This window comes from Mytilus edulis, chromosome 3, assembly GCF_963676685.1.
Source record: "Mytilus edulis chromosome 3, xbMytEdul2.2, whole genome shotgun sequence".
In the NCBI taxonomy this organism is placed as follows: Eukaryota; Metazoa; Mollusca; class Bivalvia; order Mytilida; family Mytilidae; genus Mytilus; species Mytilus edulis.
The window spans coordinates 104,556,900-104,569,097 of NC_092346.1; the positions used below are offsets into that span (position 1 = coordinate 104,556,900).

A 12,198-nucleotide genomic window follows, 5' to 3' on the forward strand; every position below is an offset into this window, starting at 1 on the left:
GTAGATCTAGAAATTACACACAGGAAATAACTCAACATTATCAAGTTTAAGACCAACTATAAAATCATTCTATTATACCACAAGTAACAGGTAATTATTAAATTGACATTCTCACAAACAAGCTGCAATACACTATCCAGATATAAATAGAAACTATTACTTTTCCATTTTTTGTTTGTTTATTAATGTTTTGCACTGTATCTACAGTAAGACCTACCTAGAAGTTAAATGCTCATACTATAGATATCAAAATTACTTTGCATTTTGAAGCTTTATAAAAAAAATCTTCATAAAGGTAAATAAGAATTTAGAAAGTAAAATTTATCCATATTTTTCAGAGATCTTGAAAAATGTTAGTCCCCTGCCTGCTTTACTTCTGATTGATTTGATAATGAATGTCTATAATATGCTGTTTTACTACAAATATCACATAAACTTAACATGTGATTATGAACCATGAAAACAGATTCAAGGTCAGAAGAAACCTGCCAGTCAGACAAATACACCTTACAATCATTCCAAACATTTAATATAGTTTTCTTATTATTTATAGCATCTGAAGTACAGACTTAACTATGTACACTTAATCTTGATTATTGATCAAATGAACAATGGATATACATGTATATATGAGACATAAATTTAACAACATAATATATATGCATACAAGGTTATACATCATCTAAAATACACTATACAGTTTTATACAAATAATTTACACGGTCACAAGATTGTTATAATCCCTAATTAGTTTTATTAACTCTGTATTTCATTAGTCCTTTTCTTAATAGATTCCCTTAAAACTTAATCTAGCTTACCGCTCTGACAAGTGACCCTGTGCAGTGAATTGTATCTTCTGACACTTCCCCCCATAAGTCATATTTGATTTCCTTTAAGTTGGAACTATTAAAGGACTGTGGTAGTTTCAGGTAGACAGCTGCAGGTGGGTTAGGCGCTGTATAGTAGGCTGTACCATTCAATCTAACATATGGAGAACTGTCACATTTGTTTGATGCTGTATACTTGATTACTGCTCCCACAATCATACCTATAAACAGTTAAATAATTATTACTGCTCCCACAATCATACCTAAAACAGTTAAATAATTTAGATTTATTATTGACTTACACTATATTCACTATTGATTTCTCGACATGAAACTATTGAATATACATTGTTTATAAGTAAAAAGAAGTCATAATTAATCAGTAAATTTCATGAAACTATATCATTTGTATATGGACATGTAAAAAATGTAGTTATTTTAGCTCTGAAATGTATTACTATTTGATATTATCAGCATTAGCATCAGTCTCTGATCTTTTCTCATGTTGTTTTGTTATCATAAACACCTAGGGATTGACATGACAGAATAAAACCTGCTGAATCTTTAGTTGAAGGATGGCTAGAAACTGAAATCAACATACTAATTGCTTTATAGCTTACATGTATATATATATATATACATAAAAGTAAAACAAACACATCTTTAACACTCAGGAACCCATTTATCAGTTTGTGCTTTTCCCAAGTCAGAAACCATCAAATATCAGTACCAATTGTTGTCTTAATAATTTTCAATATTGGAAGAATTGTGTGCTGATGGTAGATCTTTGATTCTTTTGTTCAATTTTAAGGCTTTGTTGTAACTTGACGGTTTAGAGCTAAACATTGTTTGTTTACTTGTTATTTGTTGTTGAAGACTGTAATTTGCATTTCTTGAAGTTTTTGGTTAGCTGTCTGAAATATCAATCTGAAAACAGATGTGCTAATTTCAGATCTGCATTATTCTGTAAGAAATTCTGGTCCAAGATTACTCTAATGTTGACTGCCTTTAGCAGAATTACTGGCCCATGTTCCCAAAACCCCAGCAAGTACTGTAAGGACTTGGGCATCAAACAATCTCTTAACTGAATCAATGGCGTCTAATTAATACCATAACTTTTAAACAGCTCCAGCAGAAATCTGTGAGACATGGTAACAAGTATCTAAGCAAATTTGATAATATTTCTGTGTTAAATAAAACTTGTCACTTAGTTCTGTCTATCTAGAGGAATTTCTATGGTAAGGAAATTATAAACTCATCATAGATACCAGGATTAAAATTTTATATTTACGCCAGATGCGCGTTTCGTCTACAAAAAGACTCATCAGTGACGCTTGAATCAAAAAATATTTAAAGATCAAATAAAGTATGAAGTTGAAGAGCATTGAACTTAGAGGAAACGTAATCAAAGCATCAAGACTTACAAGTTACATGTAGGATGTACATTGTAGCTTCAGATGAACATGTTAGTGTCTATTCTTTGTTATAGTATAGTTATGATGTCTTGGAAGGCTATTTTAAATTTTTGTTTTGACGCCTTCCTGCCGATGTAAGGCGTCAAAGAAAATAAAAACAATAGCCTTTCAGATTATTTGAACTAATTATATGTGGATATAGGAAGATTTGGTGTTAGTGCCAATGAGACAACTCTCTATTCAAGTAACAATTTTAAAAAAGTAAACCATTATAGGTCAATGTACGGCCTTCAACACGGAGCCTTGGCTCACACCGAACAACAAGCTATAAAGGGCCCCAAAATTACTTATGTAAAACCATTCAAACGGGAAAACCAACAGTCTAATCTATATACAAAAAACAAGAATGAGAAACACTTATAAATTACATAAACAAACGACAACTACTGTACATCAGATTTCTGACTTAGGACAGGTGCAAACATTTGCAGCGGGATTAAACGTTTTAATGGATAGTGGTCTTGAAATTCATTTCATGGGCATAGGCAACATTATCTAATCTACACTGGAAATTTATCATTTCACGCTTATGAGTTTGAGTATGACCCAACCATAAAAGAAGGTGAAACAGGATACATTGTCGTATATAGCCCCACCCCCTCAATATTCCAAATGTTCAACTGTAAGCAAATTGCAGTGTAATTAACAGGTAACAATGTCTATCACTATAATTTCTGGAAATTTATACCATGCATACCATAAATCAAAGATAATCCTGATTCGTGTAAAAATCGTAAACGTTTATGTTTGAACAACCAGATTGTCAAAATGGTCAACATCAGCAGTCCTAACAACATCAGAATTGTGAGACTGTCAATTTTATGCTGGGCCAAAACGTGGAGCTCTTCTTTTGTATCTGCATCTGCAGGACCTATAGTTGCAGGTGTGGAGGCTGAAGGCATGGCGTAATTAAATAAATTAAATAAAACTAAAAGCCTGATTTTTGTTGTCATTTTGTCAGCCATTTTCACGTGCCCCTTTTATAATTTGTGAAACGAAATCGGATTGAACATTATCTCCGAAGAATTAATTAACAACAATGTATCAAAATGTAAACTAGATATTATAATGAATGTATAGATAAGATGATATTAAAGAATCGTATAAACAATTAAATATCTAATTCAATATTGAAAGAAAATATAAAGTTCGTTTTGAAAATATGAATTCGTAAAATTACACTATGAAGAGAAAGTAGAGTTCTGAGAGAATTTTTAAAAGACTGGAAACATTGTAAGGTTTCTTACAGGTTTTCTTTGATTCATCTGGTAGTTTTGTATAATCATAAACAATAAAGTGTTCATTTGAATAACTAAATCATACAATTCAACACAATCATTTTCTTTTTATAAAAATAGCACTGACAAATCATCATCCACATATATATATAGAAAATTGTGCATTAGACTTTTTTTAAAGGTTATTCAAAGGACTTGTATTAGTTGTAAGGAGAATCTAGGTATTTCATACCAACACACGTTATACACTTGAATTTATTTTAATGCTTATTCTAATTTTAGTGTCATTTTTTAGAATGGATAAGATAACTTTGTTAGTACAAACACATTAACAATAAATGGTTTTAAGAAAAAAGAAGATGTGGTATGATTCCCAATGAGACAACGCTCCACAAGAGACCAAAATGACACAGAACTTAACAACTATAAATCACTGTACGGCCTTCAACAATGAGCAAAGCCATACCTCATAGTCAGCTATAAAATGAAAATGACAATGTAAAACAATTCAAATGAGAAAATTAACGGCCTTATTTGTATAAAAAAAAGAACGAAAAACTATGTATTAAACACATTAACAAACGACAACCACTGAATTACAGTCTCCTGACTTGGGACAGACACATACATACAAAATGTGGCGGGGTTAAACATGTTAGCGAGATCTCAACCCTCCCCTAACCTGGGACAATAGAATAACAGTACAACATAAGAACGATAAAATCAGTTGAAAAAGACTTAACTCATCAGATGGACAAAATTCAAGTGAACATGACCAGGTACTTGTACATCGTACATCGACACTAGGAACAGATCTGAGAGTACTCACAGTTAACTGACAGCTAGTTCAAAGCCACTAATAATTAACTAATAAAAAAAATCATGCATCTAAGACTAAATTATCAATCTGCACACATCCAACATCCAATGGATTTAGTGTACAGATGTCATAAACAGTCAGAGAAAAACATGACCTTGTGTCAACAAAATACAGACTAACTACAATAACACATGTCTAATAAAGGAGTGACATGACTGTTTGCTACTTTTCATGATGGATAGTCTAGATGATTTTGGTTTCAATGCTCCCAAAGCACATGTACACCGTAAACGTTCTCACCCCACACATTAACCCTTTGCGTCCAATTCGCACTCAAGCTATCTTTATTCCAGTACTAATTGAGTTAGAAGATATTTCTATATTTTCATGAATAAAAATTATGAATTTTTTTAATGAAATATTTTGTTTGTGATTGGATAATTTAAAATTTTTATTTGTGATTTATTTAAGATTACTGCTAATTAGTCTTTACAAAGCTTATTTGGTATTATTGCTATATATACATGATATGTGTGTTTGGTGTTAAGTAAAATACAAGTAGTTAGCTTGGTTGGAGTAAAAACAACTAAATCATGGTGAAAAACATTATTTACATAGAAATATGACATTTTTTGGCACATACTGTTGAAATATATAGATCTATAGCAGTGTATAGTAAGCTATTAGAGTCATATGATCTTTTAATTTTAAGAAAAATAAGCTTTGCTGTTTACAATCAGGGTCAAGTTCAAATTTGTTTTTACTGAGTTTTTCAAGGATTAATCAGATTTAATGTATATAACTATTGTTATAAAATTGAAATTTTTCAGAGAGTGAAACATCTTATATTCAAAGAATTATCATTTTCAGGAAAAAAACCAAGCAAAGACATTACCATGGATAATAGCTTTGAATTACTAGATCTGAGTTCGTTAGGGCGTAATAAGACCTGGGTACAGAAGGCTTTTGGTGATATATCTAAACGATCTGCTGCACAACAAATAACTATTGGTGGAGTATCAGGATGGTGAGTGAATAAATAATGATATTTGTAACCAATTTATTTTAAAAGTTTAAAAGCACATAAATATAATTTTATTTTTTGGTCATTTCATTTATTGCAACCTGAAAATACTCTTACTTTACACTGATAATGATAGTATTTGAAATCATTTATCCATTTTATGGATTCATTGGACATATTGGATCTATGTTCGATCATGATTCATGTTTACAAAGTAATTTTGCCTACTTTCAAATTATACAATGATATATAATAATCTCTATATACTGATGTACAGTTTTCTGTTGACCATGGTACAGAAATTGTTCCAATCCCATTGGTTAATGTAATGACATTATTTTACATGTTTTATTGAAAAGAAACCCACACAAATGATATAAAAAAATCTTATTTGGAAGGTGCCCGTTATCTATACCTCGCATGAATAAATATAATTCATATCAAACAGTGTGATGCAAAAAATAAGTTAATTTGATTGGCTTATTCATCGTCATAAGGTGATACTGCAACATTTCCATTGGCTATAGAAAACGCTCACAATCTTCATCTAAAACATCATCTTTTTATGACCCTGTTATGTCAATCTGTAAGTTCGTCTGTCTGTACACCTTAGATTCTGTTCTGTAACTTTAAGCTTGTCTTAACCTGCCATTATGAAACTTATACATAACACATATTGCGACTATACTCTGATCAAGTCTGAAATTCTTGTGGTATCACATTATTTAACTTAACACTCATCGGAAATATACAAAAATATACAAAAATTCTTATGATCAAAATTGATATTAATTTGTGCTGAAGAATTCATGACTTAACAAAAAGCTCATTATTGAGTGGATAGACAACATCAGTATATCTTAAAGGGGACCACATGCAATGCAATGGTGCATATATAAAAAGAGTGATTAAAGGAGAAGATTATAACCAATTAAGATATCTAGAACTATTTCTTTGACTTTAAATTCTTCAGAGATATAGAAGAATATACAATTGAATTCCCTGTGTTTTCCTGGCAAGTGTTTGTTTTCACAAAAAAACTTAATATCAAAATTCATATTAAGTTTAATATTCTGAAGTGTTCATGACTTTTACTAGATTTTTTGGTGAAAATAGTCACAGTGTGAGATTTGTTATATATCCTCTTTACACATGCCTAAAGACAAAATGAAAGATGTTATGAACAAGACCTATGTTCCCTAACCTTGATTACATTTTCCCTCTCTTTTTACAGGGTTTCAGGTTTTTTGTTTATTAAAGTCACAAAAGCAGTAGTTGTAACTATGGGACTGAGTTTAGTACTAATTCAGGTAAATTGTAATATACAGGTATAATGAAACCTGTATACAGTGATGTAGAGTTACGTTTACTATAGACAGGTTTTATTTATCAGTGATTGTATTTTACAGGTGTACAGGATTTGTGTTTGTAAGGGTTGGTAAAGTAGCTGCTGGTACACTAGGTGTGTCATTACTTCTTTTACAGGTGATTAATTATCTGTACTTTATAAAACCATAAATTAGTCATCAGTTATATCTTATATATCTTTATATGTAAAATAATGACGTCATTTGGAATCAGTTTGTTTTTCTGATGACTTTTAAATAGAATGGGAGTCATTGGGATGTTATGCAGTATCGTGGGTAAACCATTTTAAACTGGGACAGTGGAGTAACTGAACAAAATAAGAAACAAATGTAAAATCAGTTGCCAAAGCATGTACCTGTAACTAGTCAGGCATTGACCCATAAGATCAGCACAAATCACAACAAAAGAAACAAAGATCACAAAGTACTGATCTAAGAGTATTTACACCTATCAACTAATAAACCATGTTGCAAAGATGAAATAATAATCCGTAGATATACGACTAGACACTGATGGTGCTAATTGATTTCTGAAACCAAATAATAATAGGCAACTAACTACTTATTTGTAACAATCATTGTCCATTATTGATTACTAAATCAATTGAAATTGTCATAATTTTCAAGATGCAAGTTATTAAAGGTATCCATCAGGCTAAAAATGTGTTTTTTTTTCATCTTAGTATACCGGTAACTAGAATTTGAAATACTATTGTATTGCTTGCTGCATATTATTAATAACAATGTCTTATTTCAGGTAGCACAACATCAAGGTTATATAAAAATCAACTACAAAGCAATTCAGTCTGAGATTAAAAAAACAAAAGATGTGATAAACAAAGAAGCCAACAGACATTACCCAGGGGTGGTGGAAAATGTAAGTTACAAAATGTAAATATAGTTCAACCTTCTTGTCTTTCTACTACTGTTCCACTGCATTGGAACTTGTCTAGAATTATTCTGTCTCAGATTGAGGTTTGGATTTGTTTTTATAAAGAATGAATACTTCTAAGAAATATTCAGATTCAGATATTATTAGAATGTTGTGCTTACACATGTTTTCTGTTACTCTGGGTTAGGTTTAGATGAGATAAAATACAAAAATAGTTTATTTATGTCAAATATTGATTGTCATAAAATAAGGAACATAGTATAAATATATACACATTGATTGTCATAACATAAACAACATAGTAAGACTATGTACATATGAAACAATCATTATGTAAAAAAATCTTATGAACCTATAAGAAATGATTATACACTTAAGTTTTCTGTTGAAAGTCTTTTAAGTAATTAAGACTTTTTTTATAAATACAAATATCATTATGATACACATTTACCTACTAAGGCTGTCAGCTCCTACTAGGAACATAGGCTATTGACAAACTCCCTCCATCTAATTAGATTTAACACAAGATTTTCTAAAGTGTTCCAGTAGTATTGCTGTTGCTTCATTTCAAACAATGTATCCCTGTGCCAGGTGTTTCTTGGTCTTCATCTTATTCTAAGGGTTTCATAAGTGCTAGCCCTGTAATGATGCTTGTGGGTTTTGTAGTGTGTGTCTGATCCATACCCATTTTCTTTTCTTGATTTGGATGACAAGGGGTTCTTGGTCAATTCTATTTCAACTGTCTTCATTTCTTACTTTGTCATACCTTCTGATGTTCATCATTCTCCTTAGGCATTAGTTGATGAATCTTTTGAGTCTTGGCAACTTTGCTTTAGTTGTTCTTCATGTTTAACATGAGTACAAATTTTACTTTTAAGTTTAACATTTTCATTTTTGTGCTCCTTGAGATGTTCGTGGCACTCCATACTTTCTCTTGAATGTAAAAGGTGACTGGTTTTGTTGATTCTTGAATGAACGTAAGCGTGTATGTCACCTTTTATATTGCCAATGCTTTCTAGATACATAAACTCCTCTATTTCTTCTATAATTGCATGATGTTGCATAATGTTCATTGCACAATTAAACAAAAATAATACTTAATAAAGATGTTTGATAGATTTTGTTCAGTTTGTAAGAAAAAAGAAACAGAAATGATAAGAGCCAATTCTAGTACAACTGCATAAACATATCATTTTTTTCCAACATTTTCACCCCTGAAACTATAAAACAGGATAATGAGAAAACCCCAAAATTCCTCACAATACAACTGAGCAACACAAGCAAAAGGCCACTCCTCTAAAAAAATAGACAAACCAACAACACAAACACATGTTTAGATAGCCTGACTAGTTACAGGTACAAATTGTGGTGAGGTTAAACCAGTTTTACTTTGACACAAATTCCTTTCTTTTTTGCCTATTTGGACCCTTTTTAGCAATTTTCACTGACTGGAACACTGAAATAAAAAGAAGATAAGCATGTAAAATTTCAAAATCAATACCAACAGTTCCAAATAATGTCTATTAACATGAGATGCATCAATGTGAATACATCTGCAATAAGCATTTTAATCAAGACAATATTTAAAAGCGCATGAAAGCTGTTTATCATTTGTATTAAAAGAAATTTTATTTTCTTTAGAGCTCCAAAACATATATATTTGTAAAACTCTGACAGAAAAGATTTTATGTTTTAGTTGCCCATTCTGTTGAAAGCTATAACTTTTTAATTTTCATGTTTCCACATTCAAATTAAGTATCAAATAATTAAAGATTATCGTTGATCATCTCAACAAGATTTGAATTGATTTTCTCGCTTGAGCAGGTATGACAAAAGGGGAAAAAGCAATCAAGATGACCAATGATATTCTGTTTATCACTACCTATGTCCATTAATTTCATTAGTAATGCAGAGTGCCCCCTTAGTTTCTAGCAATAATTTTTTACATCCCTCTATTGTGCTGAGAAAGGAAATTATTAGTCAGCAAGATCAAAGGAAAATGTTCGTAAAATAGTGATAAATATGGTTATTGTAATTCTGATAACATTTATATCTGACTAATAAGTATATCTTAATCAGTCTATTCCTTCTTTATTTGACAGGCCAAGAGATTTCTACAGAAGAATATGTTTTTAGCTGGAGGTTTTGCAGGGGGATTTTTAATTGGAGTAGCATTTTAAATGGAACATCAAACTACAGCATGTTATTATAAGTAATTTGTGTAATGTCTAGTCCTTTGTTGTTTATTTTTGTGGGTATGAATGGATATGATGTGCCATGTAGATCATGTGAAAGATTAATTACAGTTGTGGACATGGGAGTCATTGAATGAATGAATCATCAGAGATGACATTGTATGTTTGATGACAAAAAATTTGTATGTAGGTTAAGAATTTTTGATGACATTACTTTGTTTTTATTTTGATTGATTCAAAGATATACCATGAATATTGATTTGTATATAGTGATTTTTAGCTTTCACTAAAATTTCTGAATTAATCAATAATTGTACTTTCAATTATCAGCCTTTTTGCAAATATAATTGATTGAATGATGACTGATTAGTGTCAAGTGGCAAATATTACATACTTAGGAATATAACTTGTTAATTGCAACAGATGAAGAAAAAAAGAAGAAAGTTGTTTATGACTGATTCTTTTCTTTCCTTTACTTGCATTATATTAGTTATCATTTAATTCTGTATATATATATTTTTCTCAATAAAAACAGCATTGCTTCTGACTTTGAAAACCATAAAAGATGTGTATATTAGTTTCAGGAGTCCAACATTTGGTATACCTTTGAAATAGTCATCAGTGAATTGGTTATTAACTGACATCAACTTGTTTATTTGGAAGTCTGTCTGTCTGATGCTAATCAGTCCAATCTTTCATTAGATGTGTCAACAACTTTTGTTACATACTATTGTGCATCTGTGTTTTTGGAATGATTTGATTTTGATCTTTTAATTTAACATGACATATTTTATAGGCACCTTTACCAATACAATTTATATATTTTGTGAGCAAAGATTTTAAGTAAACTAATATCCTTATACTAGATAGTGTGTTATTAAACTGTCTTTCCTTAGATTCGTTTTATATATTAATTGTTGTTCATGTTAAGGATGTTCGCTACTCTGTTAAAAAATAACAAGCTTTTTAAAAGACTATTATGAATTGATAGTATATTAATAAAGAAACTCAAAAAGTAGAAAAAAATGGAGGGTCCGTGTGCTAATTTTCGAGATATAAGCCATTGAAAATTTGGCGGGAAATAATTCTCTCTAGATTTTTCATATATTTAACATTGGCACCTTATTTGTTTCAAAAACTACGAAAAAATAACAAGAATTTTATAAAATTTTGAAATATGGCTTTTTAAACTTTATGTAATAAAATTATGAAAAGAAAAGTAGGGGTTAGTGGGCAAATTTTTTTAATAACAATACATGGATAAAACCAGAGGATTCCGAAAATCTGGCAAAAATTCAAAAAATGGAGGAGCAAACATCCTTAACTAAGCAATACCTTTTTCAGAAAGCAATTGGGCAGCTATTTTCTTAGTATACAATGATTTTAAGTTGTTTATGTCAGTGTACCTAGAATCATCTGAATTTTACTTTACTTACAAGGTTCTTTGATTAAATTTAGGTTTTGGTAATACTGTCTGTTTCTCTGTTCAACCTTAAGTGAGTAACTGCTAAAGTATTAAACTTGTTTGATCTGTCAACATTTAAATATAACAATCCGTAAACATCTCCAATCAAGCAGTGAACCAGAATTATGATTATAAACTTGCCGTATACGTTGCAGGAAATGCTTACCCTTCCGGAGCACCTGATTTCACTCCCAGTTTTTAGTGGAGTTCGTGTTGTTTCTCAATTATTATTTATAACTGTTGATGTAAATGTCCTTTGGTTTTGTGAGTCTTTGTTTACTCCTTGGTTTTGATTGTTATTGTCTTCTAACGCAACTTATTGTCAATTTGTTCTTTTCTTCAATGTGCATGGTACAGTCTCCAGTTATCAATCAAAAGATTACCAATCATTCATTATCTAGATTCTAGTTTTGCAAAGAATAACAAAAGAGCTGTAGTTCCAGCTTTTTTACAGCTTCTTATAAAACAAGTGTATTTTAAAACAATTCAAAGAGTGATTGCAAATATATGCTAACATGCAGACACCCTGGCACTCTCCATACACAAGGAATTGGATCTACCTTTCCCAATCTGACCACATTTACACATTTTATACTGCCAAATGCCAACCTGTTTTTAGCATTTGTTTACTTCTCGATGAGAGAAGGTTAATGAATTCTATATGCTAATGTAGTCATATCTAACAATTACAATACCTGACCAGATACTCAGATAACCGTTTGACAGATCTTCCAGCTAGTTGGGTTTAAAGTTGTTGTTCAAAGACAATGTCTGCAAGTCAATAAAAAGTAAAAATCACATTAAATACTGTACTCTGAGGAAAATTCAACATGAAAAGTCCCATCAAATGTCAAAATCAAAAGCTTCTCTAGAGAATTTTTGGGATACGATTGCT

The 12,198-nt window shown here is 30.6% G+C and overlaps 2 protein-coding genes across 28 annotated transcripts in view; one reads left to right on the plus strand and one right to left on the minus strand.

Annotated features, from left to right (window-relative positions):
• Window positions 1–3,293, minus strand: part of LOC139514718 (sodium/hydrogen exchanger 6-like) — a 39,830-nt gene extending 36,537 nt beyond the window's left edge. For 12 of the 23 annotated variants that reach the window (XM_071304315.1, XM_071304312.1, XM_071304309.1 and 9 more), the window contains exons 1-2: window positions 3,000–3,275; window positions 819–1,048 (exon numbers count right to left, since the gene is read on the minus strand). In XM_071304315.1, the coding sequence (XP_071160416.1) occupies window positions 819–1,048; window positions 3,000–3,267 (498 nt within the window). In that variant the 5' untranslated portion in view covers window positions 3,268–3,275. Of the gene's footprint in view, window positions 1–818; window positions 1,049–2,999 lie in introns of all 23 variants that reach the window. The other 11 variants (XM_071304310.1, XM_071304308.1, XM_071304297.1 and 8 more) reach the window with 4 other exon arrangements.
• Window positions 3,294–3,458: 165 nt separating this feature from the next.
• On the plus strand, window positions 3,459–10,402 carry LOC139518078 (FUN14 domain-containing protein 1-like). Of its 5 annotated transcripts, none has more exons than XM_071309740.1 (5): window positions 3,459–3,535; window positions 5,231–5,387; window positions 6,619–6,694; window positions 7,509–7,628; window positions 9,746–10,402. In XM_071309740.1, the coding sequence occupies exons 2-5, from the start codon at window positions 5,257–5,259 to the stop codon at window positions 9,821–9,823; spliced, it is 405 nt and encodes a 134-aa protein (XP_071165841.1). In that variant the 5' UTR covers window positions 3,459–3,535; window positions 5,231–5,256; the 3' UTR covers window positions 9,824–10,402. The 5 variants fall into 5 exon arrangements, with proteins under 5 accessions (XP_071165841.1, XP_071165840.1, XP_071165844.1 ...); XM_071309739.1 differs by lacking the exon at window positions 6,619–6,694 and adding an exon at window positions 6,794–6,869; XM_071309743.1 differs by having other exon boundaries at window positions 3,475–3,570; window positions 5,191–5,387.
• Window positions 10,403–12,198: the final 1,796 nt, after the last annotated feature.

Coding starts and splice junctions, on each gene's coding strand:
- LOC139518078 (XM_071309740.1), top strand. CDS start 5,257: ATGGATAATAGCTTTGAATTACTAGATCTGAGTTCGTTAGGGCGTAAT. Junction 5,388..6,618: donor ATTGGTGGAGTATCAGGATG/GTGAGTGAATAA, acceptor CTCTTTTTACAG/GGTTTCAGGTTTTTTGTTTA. Junction 6,695..7,508: donor TGAGTTTAGTACTAATTCAG/GTAAATTGTAAT, acceptor GTCTTATTTCAG/GTAGCACAACATCAAGGTTA.